This window comes from Triticum dicoccoides, chromosome 5B, assembly GCF_002162155.2.
Source record: "Triticum dicoccoides isolate Atlit2015 ecotype Zavitan chromosome 5B, WEW_v2.0, whole genome shotgun sequence".
NCBI lineage: Eukaryota > Viridiplantae > Streptophyta > Magnoliopsida > Poales > Poaceae > Triticum > Triticum dicoccoides.
Window position 1 is genome coordinate 720,483,101 of NC_041389.1, and position 15,687 is coordinate 720,498,787.

A 15,687-nucleotide genomic window follows, 5' to 3' on the forward strand; every position below is an offset into this window, starting at 1 on the left:
AGGAAGATGCGAACCCAATGGATTCGATGCTACTGGGCTGAGGAGTGGTTCAAGTACAGATTTGTGACAAAGGAATATGCAGAGAAGCATGCCATCAAGAGCCCATGGGGTGATATTCTCTATCGAGGGCTGCAACCCAAGAGCCGAGCTGAAGCCATTGAACAAGGCTTCTATCCATGTATGGTCCGTGGGCCACAGCCAGCAAACGCAGATCCCACTTCACTTCTATGGTGTCGTGAAGATTCACTCTTCAAGCGCAACTATCAGTTTGCTGTGGCTTCGGCCAAAGAGAACAAGAAGACCTTGGGTTTGGACTTCAATCCAGGTCCCTCTGCTCCCCACACTGATGGCTCCCGTGAAGCTAATCCCAATGTCATTGGCCCCTATGCCAACCTTGACGGCCTCATCACTTACATCATGGTCCAAGGCGCCAGAGTAGATCATTCTGACGATGGTGCTGACTCGGATGAAGCCCCTGCTCCTCCTCCGCCAAAGCCGCAAAAGCAAAAGAAGTCTAAGGCTTCAACCTCAGCTGCAAAGCCACCGCCGAAGACTTTGCGTGCGAAGCCACTAGCCACTGCACCTCCTGAAGCCAGTGTGCAATCTGAAGATCTGTCCCGTGTCTCCAAGAGAACGGACAAGAAGAAGCAACTTGTTAGACCATCTGATCAGCGAGCTTTGACTCCTGCTGCCATTCTGCGTGAAGAACCCATTGATCTATCAAGTGATGAAGATCTTGCGGATGATGCCCTTGAGCAGCTGATCAAGAGCAAAGAGGAAGCAGAAATCTTCAGTAACCTGCCTCTGTTTGATGTGGCCATCATTCACAATTTCATTGATGAGTGGTTCGACACCCCCAACGTCAGCTTTGAAGATTTACAACTCCCAATTGGCCTCAGTGTCGCCTTCAATGGCGCCATTACTTCTGAGCTAGCTCTCGCTCAGCGCATCGTTGAGCTCAAGAACAAGATTGATTTTGAGAAGGCTCAATTCAAGAAGCATGTGGCCAATCTGAGTGTTCAAGACGTCAGAAACTTCAAGGTCATGCGCCATGAGCTCAAAGAAGCTTTTCTGCATAAACGCCAAGAAGCTCAGGGCTCTCGAGAACGCATGAAGCTTTTGGCTGATAAGTGTGTGCTTGCCTACAATGAGGCTGAGAAGCGCAAGTCCCTTGGCCGTCCAGGCATTGACCCCAGGATGGCTACAAAGAGGAAGAAGAAGCACCCTGCTGAACAGCCTGAGCCATCACGCCAAGAAGCCCCTCGCATTATCTTTCCGAGCAGCATGACTGGCTCGAAGCCAAAGGTCACCACAACCGCTTCAGAACAGAAGAAGACAAAGGCTGCCAAGGCTGAGGCGAAAAAGAGAAAGCATGCTGAAGCCTCTGATGCCGCTCCCTCCAAGAAGAAGCGCAAGACCAAGAAGACTAGGGCTGCTTCCACAGAGCCCTTAGTCGTTGAACCCATTTCCGTTGTTCGCCCTGTGTCTGTTCATCAAGAAAGAAGGATGGTTGTCCATGAGCCTGCTACCACAGAGGCACATGAGACTGAAGATATTCCAGCAGCTGAACCCAACGCTGCTGAAGACATTGGTCAAGATGACAATGTAAATGATGATGAAGTTCTTCCTCAGATTGAACATCAAGTGGTATCATCGCCTGTTCGTACGAACAGCGAAATCATCAGCATTGGTCGTCCATTGACGCCAATTGCTCAGGATGCTTCGTGGGCTGATCACCCACAACAACACCAAGACTCCCCCAGTACTCAACAACAACAACAACGAGCTACACCCCCAGTGCAAGAAGAGGATGAAGACTTTCAGGCTCAGCCAAGTCCATCTCCTAACTTGAAGCCAGCGCTTCGCAGGCTTCGAAGAGGACAAAGGCCTGAAGTCCCTCTATCGAGCGTTCTTGAAGGAGAAGTGCAACGTTCACCTGTTACACGACAAGTATTCTCTGAACCAGCTCCAACAGTGAACATCTCCAGGTCTGAAGCACATGCTGCTGAAGACATTCCGGCTGCATCAGCCGAAGAAAATGAAGAAGAAGTACGTGTACCAACTCCCCCTGTGATTGAAGAAGAAGCAGTTCATGATCTGAACGTGCCTGTGCCCGACCCTCCTGCTCTTCAAGAGGAGGTTGAACCTGTTATGGCTGCCACCACCAATGCTAATGAAGCCAATGACGTGGTCATGGCTGACGCCAATGTGGAGCCTGCACCAACCAGCGTGCCTGAAACCAATGAGGCAACTGTGCCCGAAGCAAATGTGGCCCCTGCATCTGACGCCAATGAGATTGCTGCCCCTGATGCCAATGAGGAGGCTGCACCTGGAGCGAATATGACAAATGCTCCTGAAGCACCTGTTGTGCAGCCTGGACCCTCTGATGTTGCCCCTGCTCCTGTTCCACCACCAAGGCCTCACACTATTGAGCAAGCATACGATCACGGTCAACTTGTCACTGTCAGATGGCCTGTTCTGGTGCCTCCGCCTGCTGCCTCCGGCCCCCAATTTGACTATCATGTTGAGCATCGGCCTTAGGTCCAGAAGCCAAAGCCGAGGATGCCAAGGTTTCCAAGTACTGCCAACTCGCCAGGATCATTCAATGACAATGGCTTCAAGAGCCACAATACCTTCTTTGACAGCGCCAAGAACCCCTACTCCAAGCCAAGGACTTCATCAGATCGGTTCTGGAGCTATCAGCAGAGAAGCTATTACTCATGCGTGCTATATGATCAAGGGCGCATTTTCCCTCATATGTGTCTTGACACTGAAGCTATTGCTGGACTGCCGTGCTTGGAAGAAGCACTTGACTGCTTTCGCGATGCTGGTCTGCTTCATTTTGTGACCGACAAGGAACATTGGAATGAAGAGCTATTGCTTCAATTCTATGCCACTCTACACATTCGCGGGTACAACAGAGACATCAAGACATGGGTTCTCGAGTGGATGACTGGCAATGTTCATCATGAAGCCAAAGCCATGGATATCATCGAGCTTACTGGGCTAGCCACTCCTGGAGAACTGTATGAGCCTAACTGTCAGCTACACCGCAATGCAGTGGAGAGCATCTTTCATAAGCCAGAACCAAATATGAGCCAGATGCTGAGTATGATGAAGCCTTTGCCATCTGATGCTGAGTATCCCACACATTTCTTTGTTGAAGACCTTGAGTATCTACCTCGCACTATATATCATATCATCAGGCGAACTCTATGGCCAGTCAAGGGACACTCATCATCGGCCAAGCTTGAAGGAGCCATGAAGACATTGGTCTTCTATATTCTAAATGGCTTTAGCTTCAACACTCAGGAATTCTTCATCAGGCAACTTGCTGCTTCCGGTTCTGACCTGTTTGGTCTGAAGTTTTATGCTCCCTGGGTCATGCGCCTCATCAAGCGACACTCATCTGTCAACTATCAGCCCTCTGCCCGCAATCACATCATATTTCTGCCCGAGGTTGATATGTCAGTTGATGCTGTATACTCTGACCCTGCCAAGACGCCCCTTTGTCTTCAGAACATTGAGCATCAAAGCTTCACTCAGCCTATTGAAGGTGTTCATGCAGCAACAAGATTCTATCCACTTGCTGGTAACACCCGTCTGCCTCACCGAGCACCAACTGAAGCCACTGAAAGTACCATTGCGCAAAGGCCTCGGAAGCGTTCTCGTGTTCTTAATGACCGAGAGCTTCTTGTGGCTCTTCATCAGATGCAGGATAAGCATCATTTCTGGCTCAAGCGCCAAATGCAAAGCCTCTTGGTGGATGTCAACCGCATTCGCAACCTTGCCACCAAGAATGCCTTTGTTGCTCATGAAACTTGCCGAAGATCATGGAAGAGTTTGACCCTGCTCAGTGCTGAAGCTGATCTTCAAGATGATGGCTTCAATGAAAGATTCCAGTTCGACTCCACTCCTCCCAGGACTGCTACCCTGCGTCGAACTCCATCTCTTGTAGACTCTGAATACTCCTCTTCCGCGAAAACAGTTAATGCCCGAGTGATTGATGATGAAGATGACGCTACTTCACCACCTCCAACTACTACAGCGCGCATCGACACTGCACCAAGCTCGTCCGCACCGCCAACCAACGACGACAACCCTGCTGCTTCACCTACTCATGATGACGAGTAGATGCTCTATGTCTTCAGACCTTTTTGGTCATTACTGACAAAAGGGGGAGAAGCATATGAGTTGATAGTCTTCAAGCGGGTTCACATGGGCGGTTGCATTATATTTTGCTGCGTGCTTACAACTCTTGCGTTTTGAAACATTTGGTTCTTTGAGTTGTAACACCTAAACTTGATGGTCGTCTTCTACTTCTGCTACTTATTTGCTTTGCGATGATAAATTCCACATGTGCGATGATAACTTCCGCACTTAGATCATTCTGCAGACGTCCATTTTTATTATGCATGTCATTCCTATTGCTATATCATTTGATGCATGATGAATTATCTTCATAAGTTGAAGTGGATCTCCACAAGTACAACCTGCCATGTGCATTTGCATTCCAAAAGCAAATTACTTATATGCACATCTTCAGGGGGAGCCCTTGCAACTTATGAAGACTAATTACCTATCCTTACAATTTCACATACTTTATCCCCGTTGAAAACTTCAACCAGTTTGTCATCAATCACCAGAAAGGGGGAGATTGTAAGTGCATCTAGTGCCACCCCTAGTTGGTTTTGGAGTATTGACGACAAAGTTGGTTGAGGGACTAATGCGTTTGTGAGAATTGCAGGATAACACAGGTAGTGTCCCTCATTGATTCGGTTTACCTACCGGAGATGACCCCTAAAAATGTATGAAGACATTGAAGACAATGGTGGTATGAGAAGATATTCATATTGAAGACTATGACCTGAGAAGACATTGAGTGAAGACTTTGTAGCGCGAAGGCTGTGTGGATTCGCTGTTTCATTTTCTTCTTTGTTGAGTCATAGGAACCACCGTACTGTTAAGTGGGGTCCAAGTGAACTAAGTCAGAGTGACTGAAGTGATGCTCAACCCAAATCCTATGTCTTCGAGCGAAGACAATGAGAGCAAATCTTATCCAGAGCTGGATGAGTCAGCTTTGCTTGTAGCCCAAGTAAAATTGCCGCGTGTGTTTGAAATCTGACCGTTGGAACACGTGTCAGTTCCTTAGTGACCCAGGGTCATTTTGGACAAATCAGGTCGGGTTGCCTAGTGGCTATAAATAGCCCACCCCCTACACCATAAATTGGTGGCTGCTCAGAGTTTGCGCACGGCTTTTGTCGTTTGAGAGCAACCCACCTCAAAGCATTTGAGAGAGAGAAATCCTTGCGAGGACAAAGCCCAAACACCCAGAGCCAAAGAGTGTTAGGCATCACTGAAGTCTTTCTGTCTGTGTGACCTGAAGACTTATTACACTTGAGGACTGTGAATCCTCCAGCCGGTTAGGCATCGCGTTCTGAGCATCCAAGAGTCATTGTGGATTGCCGGTGAACGAAGTCTGTGAAGGTTTGGAAGTCTCCCTTGAAGACTTAGCAGAGTGATTGGGCGAGGACTGGGTGTCCTTAGCTCAAGGGGAATAAGGTGAAGACACAGTCTTTTGAGTTAAATCTCAGCCTCCCTAACAAGACGTACAATTGTCACAACAACTGGAACTGGTCCAACAAATCCTGTGTCTTCAACAAGCAACTGGTTCTATCCCTTCCAGCCTTTCTTAAGTTTGTCTTCATGAAGTCATTGCTTATTTGTTCATCTATTTGACTTCATTGCTTGACTACCGTTGTTGATTGGCTTCATGCTATCTTCCAACTTGATCCTTACTGCCTAACTGCTATTAGTCCTGTACTCTCATATCATTACATACTTGACTATGGCTTGTTTAGGTTAGTTTATCTTCCGTTGCATATCAATTAGGTTGTTTCTGTTGTTTGTCTTCGAAACTATCAAGTTTTGAAGACTTTCATAAAAATCGCCTATTCACCCCCCCTCTAGTCGATACTAGCACTTCCATTTGGTTGCCTGCATGCCCCTAGTTGCATGAGACAACCATTTTCGACCCGGCGTTTGGTTTCCCGCATTGCATTAGGCGCACATATGACATGGTGTTTGGTTGCAACCTGTATAAGGTATTGTCACCACTTCTAACTAGTGGTGAGCTTACCACACAGAATTTGAACATGTAGCGCCAGCTACTTAAACAAATGACAGTTCATCATAACTACTATCAAATGACAGTTCAAATTATTAAGAGCCATTGGCTAAATAGGGAATAGTTCATCGGTGTTGCTGCTACCAGATCTTCCTCTGCCGCTTCCGCTTCTGCTTCTTCTTCTGCTTCTTCCGCTTCCGCTTCCGCTTCTTCTTCTGCTTCTTCCGCTTCCGCTTCCGCTAGAACTTGCCGGGGATGTTGATCCCATCAGGTCGACTCATGTTGTCGGTGAGAATGTTAGCATCATGCACTGACCCCTCCCAGCCAGCAAGCACATATGTGAACTTCATATCAAAGTCAACAGCAGCAAGCACATTCTGGTTTGTGTAGTGCTTCCTCCCCCTGTATGCTGCAGACTGTGACCTATGAACTCTGGCAGTGACATGAGTACCATCTATTGCCCCAATGCAATCCTGAAAATGGCATCACAAGCCTGTGTTAGTGCTCAACTTGAACAATACAAGCATATCAAGCCATGAATAGTGTATATTGTCAATGCGCACATTGAAGTATGGATACCATCTCGGGCTTCCGTGAATCTTGGGTGGAGTCTGACCAGATGTTCTCCTGATCATCTCTCCTCTAAGCTCTCCAATAGCAAAAAGCACTTGCTTGAAGTACCTAGAGATGGTCTCCATTGATCTCCTGAACGTGTTGTGAATGACCCTGAACATCTGGTTATGGCCAACAACATGGAGGAACATGGTCACTTGCTCTTCGACACTGGTGTTGATGCTATCTTGTAGAAGCCCCCTGCTCCTGAAGGTCCCGACAAGCCTGGCAAATGGTGCTCTTTTCATTTGAAGCATCCACAGAGCCTCGACGTCATTGCAGTTGTAGATGCAGTTCAGATTTTGGATGCTCCCCTGTTCCCGGGGAAACAATGGACCATAGCGGATCAAAGGTCTCCCAGCACGACGAACAACTCTCTGGTGCATGAACATGGCCCATGCCTGAATCACACTAATCAGTGCTGCTGCCTGAATTATCAACCTCATCCGTGCGTCCATAACCTAGTCGACATCGATGCTTCGTTCAGTGGGAAATAGGTCCTACACCTCGCATAACGGCCTAAGCATTGCGTTAACAAAGGGAGGAGGGGGTGCTGCTTACTGGCATCAGAGACGAGGACGGCTTAGGGGGAGCCATGGCACAGACAAGGTCGACCAGACGGCGGCCAACAGCAAGGGGAGCACCAGATCTGCGGCAAACGCCGCCGCCTCTTTCGCCGCCGTCGCTGCCCCCTCTAGCGCAGATCTGAAATCGCAGCGCCGCCGGTGGTGAGGCAGTAGAGAAGAAAGGGGGGCAGTGGCTATGGGTGAGCGAGTGAAAGGGGGTGAGGCTAGATTTGGCGCCGGGACGACGCGCCAGATTTCCATCTCCCGCAATCCCCCCTCGCCCTCGCCTCGCACCCGCCCGTGCGACCTCGCGCCGCACTCAGCCTGGCTCGCAAGAAACTGCCGATCCGAGCGTTTCCAGCGAGCCAGGCTGTGGGCTGCTTTGAGAAGCGTGCGGTGCAGGCCCCACAGTGAAACCAGGCAATCAAACAGGTCTCTCCCTTCCCGCGCGGGCCTGGTTGGGCTCGATGCGAGCAACCAAACACGCCCAATGTGCTCCGGTGCGCTCCGCACGACTGCTTAATGCGATGACCATGTCCGCCCACAGTTGCGTCACACCTTGAGCAGCTGCTGCATGGCGCAAAGGCAGAGGCGGCCGATGCGCGGGATTTGGGGGCATCGTTGCCGAGTGCTCGAGCAACCTTGGCGTTGTCGGATCAGCTATGCATTTCCTTGATTTCTACTGTAGTTTTTTTATACTCTGTACTCCCTGTAATTATACTTTGTACTACTGAACTGAAGCTTGTGTTATCTATTGAGCCGTGAGTAACAACTGACAAGTGGAGAGCGGCGAGAGGCCGGACGAGCTTGCTCCCGCTATGTGGACCAATAGTACGACATGCATGTGAAGCGTGCATTGACTGATCACAGGAATAAATGGGAGTATTGAACGTGTAGTTTTTTGACATAAGGGGCTGGGCCCGTATAGCGCGGCTATGCAGCGGTGGGTTGCCAACTTGCCATGATGGAGATTGCCGAACCGTTCCGCTGGGACAGGATGTTCTTAGGGCATGTACAACGGTGTACAGTTAGCTGTCTAGAAGAGGTGACGACTGGGATTTTAGATGAGGTGGCGTTGTATGGATGGGCGTCCGTATATGTGGCCCCGGAAGACAAATCGTGCTCCAACCGTCTATGTATCTTCTTCTGAATCAATGGCGGCCCCTCTCCTTTGCTCATGAATCCCCCGCGGGGCCGCACATCTTGCAGTCCGCGTGAATCCACAACGAGGTTCTTTTGTTCTTTCTGTGAGACCACACCGCTGCTGCTGCTGCTGTAAACGCATTCGGTGATTCCGAATATCTATTTCATTGTGGACTTGTTTCAATCGTGAGAGCACCAGCGAAGGAAAATAATTCGTGGGTGGAAAACAGATAGATGAGGAGATTGATGGCAGCATGACCTTAGGAAGAATTGTTAGATGAGGAGATTGATGGCAGCATGACCACGGGGCGGCGGCGCTGCGGCCCGACGGGGCGACGCAGCGGCAGCCCGATGCTCGATCGGTGGAGAGGCGCGCTGAATTCGGGGACGATCTTCACGGGACCTGCGGAGGCGCGCGTAACCGACGGGCCAGGTCGGTCGCGCGGCGTAGATGAGGCGGATCGCGGCGGCGAGCGGGTGATCAAGACGATCGCGCGCGAGGTTGGGGACGCCGCTCGGTGGAGGCGTGGTGGCGGCGGAGTCCGAGATGAAGCCGGCGGCGGCGGGCGGCAGGGCGGCTATGATTGGCCGCCGCATGGCGCGAGGCCGCCGGGTCAGGGTGATGCAGGAGTCCCGGTCGGAGCAGGGCGGTGACGGCCGGCGCAGGGCGACGGGAGGACCGATGCGCGGACGACGGCTGGCCCTGACGGGCCGCCTCGGCGCGCGTGGCCGCCGGGTCGGAGGAGAGGCCGGCGGGTCGTGCCGGGGTCGGAGTAGAGGCGCTCGGGGTCGATGCGGCGGTGGGCAACGCAAACCGGATCACATAGACCCGGAAACCAAAAAGTAGACGCCGATCAAAGCGACCGGCGGGAGAGAGAAATCCGGATCAAAGGATCGGGAAAAAGACTTTCTAGGGCAGCAGGCCAACACGGCCGGCGGACGAACCCTAGGTACGGGCGGCGCGGCCCCCGGCGGCGGTCATGAAGGCCGACCGCCCCGGGGGCGGCGCGCAGGTGGTGCGGAAGCGGCGGCGGCTAGGGTTTAGGATCGACTTGCGATAGATACCATGTTAGAAGGGAGAGAGGGATTGATGGAATTGTCGTTGTATTGCTTGAGCCTCGTGGGCATATATATAAAAGTACAATCATCTACTTGGAGTACAAGACAAGCCGGAACAAATCCTAATCTATCTCATCTTTCCTAATAAACATTATACTCAACAAGAATCAGTAAAGGTAATTGCTCAGAATCAGAATTTTAATTGCTCAAATATTTCGGGCCGCGACAATAGTTGGGGTTGAGATCATGCTGCACTTAGAAACGGTGGCCGGCGTTCTATCCGCGAACTAGTGCGACGTACGTGACGACGTTCCTTCCACAGTCCGGGAAGGGGACAATTGGCTAAGCACCCAGATTTTAGGCTGGTTTGCGTCGGCCATCGCGGTGTGTGAGACACCACGTCGCACATTTCTTTTTTGCCAGATGCCTCCGGGCGTTACGTACCGTGTGGGGTGTGAGCCGTTCCGATGGTATCCGACGTGACACCTCCTTCCGTTAAGCCTTTTTACCTTTTTTTTTTGCATGGTAATATGTGTCTCATTCATATCATAAAGAACAAAGTACAAGTCACGTAAAGACCGACATGACAAAACTGAAAAGATAGCAGAACATCTATGAGCTTGACACCAACGTCCGTCACCTGCCTCCGGCACCACCGCAGCAGCCACCAAAGAAAAGAATGACGAATCACCTCCTCACCCGAGCTCAATGCGGCTCCATCGCTGATATGCAGCTTTACGAACCTCCAAGGTGGCTCACCAAAAGTTAAACCCTTACCGTTGAACGAATCAGACCGGGGCAACACCCCGGACACACCATCGAACTCCAGATCTGGCAGCCCACCATGACTAAAACGCCGAAGGACGAAACCATATCTGCCATCCACCAACCATGAGCCCAGCACATGCTCTGTCTTCCAGATGTTGTCGATGCAGACCACAATCTGCATCCGCTCCTGAACTACCTCCCAAGCTCCGCGCCGACGCTGGAGCAAACGCCGTCGCAACGGCGGAGCCCGAGGACACAGGTCCACCATGAGGATGCCGCCGCCGCCACGCCATCCTTGCTTGAACAGACTGGTTTCCAAATCCATCCCCAACCATAGGACCGATGGCCTCATTAGGGAAGGATCCGAAGAATCTTTATTCAGCGTTGTCATCGTCGCCGCCGAAGCAAAGACGATGAACAACCTAAAAACCTAGACTACGAGAGAGTAAAAACGATCCACATGCGTGGATCCGGCGAAGGGGAGCCGCCGGAGAGCGGTGTTGGAAGATCGGCCTCCCCTTGGCGGCGACTAGGGTTCCAGCCTTTTTACCTGCAGGGCCCATCCTCCACTATAAAGCCCAATACCCATTTCATACAAAACATTTACGTCCGACAAATACTTGCCAAATGAAGGGTGCACAGGGCATTTTGTACATGTTTGTCATGTATGTTGTGTCAAATGAGATGACATCATTGTATCTAGCATATGCCCTGCGCGACGCACCATCTATCCAGAATAAATTTTCCACTCTGTCCTCATCATCAAGCTTTATTCTCCAATAGAAATCTAGATCTTGTGCCTTCATATCTTGGAAGTATGAGATTGTGCTCCCCACATCAGCATGGCGGTACTCCATCCGATATTTAGCTCGCTGGTTTGCGATGTCCTTTGTTGTGTATGGTACATCTTTAGGATTCCCGTAGAACCATTTCATTAGTTGCATCTGTCTTGCTGTCTCTATGTTGCATCCGTGCAATATCTTCAAGAAGTCTTGCTCATCTTTTGGAATGTTCCTATGTGTTGATAGGAACTTTGTCAAGGACGGCTTTCTTATTAGAAGGTGGTTGTGGTCGTCGTTGAAGCGTTTAACTCTCCACCACGCATTCGTGTGGGTGATGTAAAGGTGGGCCGGACATCCCGACCTCACGACCTTCCCTCTTTTCCTCTTCTTCACGATGCCTTTTGGGTCCTACACATCCTCTGTCTCCTCCTTGTTTGTTTTTGTCTTGCCGTATTTCCCACAAACCAAGAGGACTCTGCTTACAGTATTGTCTTTGATTGTTTTTCTGTATTCCGGTCTCATTCCAAACCCATGTCTCATTGCATATTGCCTGTAGTGTTCATAAGCTTCCTCAAAAGTATCAAACTTCATCGTTTCATCAGGAGGTTTCAGTGTGGAGTATGCCTCGGTATTTTTGTCTCCCTGTTCAGCATTCTCTCCCCCTGTTTCTGGACTCGCTGGCTCGCTGACTGAATGATCAAAGAAGCTTTCTCTCCCCCCTATGCTGTTAGTAGTCGGTTCTTTGCTTGTCTCTCGAACCATTGGGTTGCTTCTAAATGTAGCACCTGTAATGTTTTTGAAAGTTGTTATTTTTGTGTTATATTATCTGCATGCCAAAACTAGTGGTAACTTGTACTCCAGTTGCTTGGTAAAGTTTGCATGCATTAAGATGGTTTTTGTAGCTGTAAAGTGAAAGCATGTAATTCCAATTGCAATACAGATTGCATGATAATTTGTATGCAGTAAGTGTGGTAATTGTACCTAAATTCATGGTAACCTGTGTGCATCAAGCTACGTGATTTGTCAACTGTTTCATGGTGAATGTGATAGTTGTAAATAACATAGGGTGGTAGTTGCAATTCAAGTACGATGGTAACAAATTTGTGTACAAAAATGTGGTAGCATAGTAAATGTTTTACCTTCATCTGTTTTGGCAGAACCAAAGCTTGCCGTGTGTGCATATTCACACTGTTGGTTTGTCCCCACACCACTTATCATGATATCCACATTACCCCCGTTGTCATGCGTCATTTTCTTGTGTTGCAGCACCTGCTAGCACATATGAATGCACCCATTAATTTTCCACAATTACAAGCAATTTTGATTATTTTTTCACAACAACTATATTTTTTTCCTTTTACTGCACTGATTACTTCTTTTTTATAACAGGTATCGTTTTGGCAGTAACCAGCATATGGGAGTATGACAGCGATAGTTTCTATCAACCTCATTTCATGAACATCATTTTTTTTATCAAAAAAGTCTGGTGGCAACAATGTAAATCAACACATGGTATTCTTGTAGTGTTTTTAGCACCTTTGGTTTAGAGTTTTCCTGGTAATTTGTAATGAATTAGCATGATAACTTGTTCTGACATGGGTTTGTTCAATATAATTAAAAAGGAAGAAAAGGATCTTTTTTTTATGTTGAATAAGTCTTTAAAGGGTGCTGATTACTCAATGCACACACTCTGGTAATCTATATTCAATCGAGATGTTGAATCACTTACCTCCTTTCTTTTTTGCTTGATTATGACGAAATTGAGATGAACTGATGTAACCCATGTGATGTTCTTGTGGTAAACCGGGGCCCTCCCTCAAATCCTTGTGTTTTGGTGGTGTTTTTCGTGGTTTCCTTTTTTTTTTGGTGGATCAGATCTGGGGCCGAGGTCGCCGGCGATGGAGGCGCGTCGGGGAGAGAGGAGAGAAATGATCGGGGCAGGTGGCTGTTTCTTGCGATGGAGGTAAGAAACTAGGTTTTGGATTGGTAAGTCACGTGCAGGAGGGGGGACGTGGGCCAAAGGGGTTGTGTTAACTGTCTTGGGCCTCAATGCGTTGCGCGCAGTGGGCCTCGCGAGAGAAGGCTGGGTCGTGGGTGGAGCTGCCGAAGCGGGTTACGCGTGGGAAGGGACGCAGGTGTACGATCGTGCGGATTTGTCGCTAACCACCAGTCGGCTGGTGGTTAGTCGCGTCCTTTATCTATACATATGTCCCCTGTGGGACATGCGGAGATGTGGCTCCTCGCAAAGAACAAGGCCATCTCTTGGGCTCGTCGCGGCTCAGGAAAGGGATCCTTTCTGCTGCTGAAGCCATGTGCCCCATCTATGCGGATCCTGATGCACCGTTCGCCCGTTGACTCTGAACCAGGGTAGGTGGCCGCCGGCCGATAGTTGCGGATGTTCGCCTCCTCGACACCTACGAGGCGCCCGTAGTGGTGCCGCGAGCTTCTGCTTTGACTTTCCTCCTCCTCTGTTGTTGCAACATAGAAGTACTAAGGAAGGATGGGGTGTTCCGCGATCAACGCCCAGAAATGCCCTAAATGCTTGAGATGTGCAGAGATGGGGCGTGTGCATGGCTCGTTCACCATCCCGCCCATGCTCGAGACCATGTCGAGAACTGTGTGTGTAGTTGTTGTGTTATCTTCCCACCCCCTCACCCACCTTGGCTGCAGCTTTCATCAACGGAAAACTCTGCACTTTCCGGTGCGGAATCGCTCCCTAGGGTGACCATAAAAAAAAAATACTCCCTCCGTTCCAGGAACAGAGGGAGTATATACCAACATGATAAGGCTGATCACCTAATTACTGGATCGATATGATGGGCTGTTTTGCACTGGATCATCGGGCGAAATATATGGACAACGTTTCATTTCATTCGGTACACATCAGATCTGTTGCCACCCATCGATAGCTGATGTAGGCAGCAAATTGTTTATTTAGTATATTGGCTGTATAGATGCACACAACTATATATATTGCACCATAAAGGAAACTCATGAGCAGGACACTTCTGAAAAGCAAACATTAATTAGATCCTGCTCGACATCCAAAGCGTGACATGAATTTCCTAGCAAGCCACCCCAATCCCTGACATATCTGGTATTATATGTTAGGGACCTATAATCATCATTTTATTTATTTAGTTTCTCGGCCTTATCTCAATGCCTTCGATGATGAGCCCCTTCTTCCACTGCAGCTCCTCAAGCTCTTGCAGCACCATCAAAACGTCTACTGCAGCCGCGGCTTCATCACCTGTGATGGGTCATCTCGATCAAATACCGAGGCTGTGAGAGTAAGGAAAAACTTCATATTGTTTTAAAAGGAAGAAAATCGCCACCTGTGTGGAAGTCACCTATCTCGAACTCCAACCAGCCGTCGACCCGTTGCCGCGGGTACCTGACAATGAGGCCTCCTTCATCCTTCATGTGCTCGTGCACCTGTACGGCGGCAACGTTCGTTGTGGACGTCGTCGACGACGATGACGACTCGCCATCACGTGTGGCGCAGGAACAACGGTCGCAGGGATGGAGAGACGCCGGGTGGATGCTCCCAACTAGCTGCCCACCTACCTCAATGAACGATATCTGCCGTGGGGAGCTGAGACCGGATGCGTCCTGAGTGAGCTTGTACACAAGGTAGGCCGCGTATTGGGTGCCCGGTGAGAGCTCCTTGCTGCTGATGCGGTCGGAGATGCTGAACCAGCACACTGACATGAGCTCTGCCACCTTGGAGAACCTAAGCTTAATTGTCAAGCAAGGATAAATCAAGCAATTTCTGAGATAGTATGAGATTGAGAGGTACAGTAGTATATATGGGAGTTAATTAATTACCTTGAATCTGGGTCCGACCTCTTTATCCAGTACAGATCTGCTGTAACCCAAGCGATTCCCATCTCACTCACAGATAGCATGTAGCACTTGGCGCCGCTCGATCGGTGGAGCCCAAAACTCTAATTAAGACGTATTAACCAGCAGAATGTTAATTAGAAGCCATGCGGCATAGTATATCCGATCAATCAGTACTGATCCACTTTATCGAAGAAACAAATTAGACAAATCGATAATCTTTTTTTTTTTGTCGTCATGAATGACCGGAAATTTGGCACTCACCCTCTTGCCGCCGTCGAGGAGGACATGGTCGTCGCTGAGGTCCATGAAGAGCTCCTTCTTGGAGGAGGAATCCACGAGGTGGACGGCCCGCTCCAGGACGGCGTCGCAGTCCAGCGGCAGGAACCTCTCCCACACGGCGTCAGAGTCTGCCGCCGACTGGAAGGCCGCGGATACCGCGGTGGCGCGGCAGGCGTCGGCAGGCGAGGTCAGGCCGATGACCTTCGCAAGGCACTCCTCCGGGACTTCCTGACCGCTTTCCTTCCTTGACTGCTTCATGATGTTTGCTTCCGGGTCAACGAATGCAGCCGCACCATATATGGGCCAAGTCATGGAACTACCGGCCCCCGTTCTTATTAATAGTTTTTTTTTTGTTGAGGCTCCGGCGAGCTCATCCCTCTCTTTTCAAGTGATGTGACGCTGATTGAATCGTATATAAAGAGGGAAATATGATTTAAGAAAAACGTAGTATTTCAAATTCAAGGCAGCACGTCGTCGTTTTCTACATAACTACATACTCCCTCCG

The 15,687-nt window shown here is 49.5% G+C and overlaps 1 protein-coding gene across 1 annotated transcript; it reads right to left on the bottom strand.

Annotated features, from left to right (window-relative positions):
* Window positions 1–13,889: 13,889 nt before the first annotated feature.
* LOC119312980 (F-box protein PP2-B1-like) lies at window positions 13,890–15,466 on the bottom strand. Its single transcript, XM_037588781.1, has 4 exons — window positions 15,165–15,466; window positions 14,886–15,004; window positions 14,393–14,790; window positions 13,890–14,307 (listed from the first exon to the last, which is right to left on the bottom strand). Exons 1-4 carry the CDS (start codon window positions 15,438–15,440, stop codon window positions 14,195–14,197), a joined length of 906 nt encoding a protein of 301 aa, XP_037444678.1. The 5' UTR covers window positions 15,441–15,466; the 3' UTR covers window positions 13,890–14,194.
* Between the last annotated feature and the right edge of the window lie 221 nt (window positions 15,467–15,687).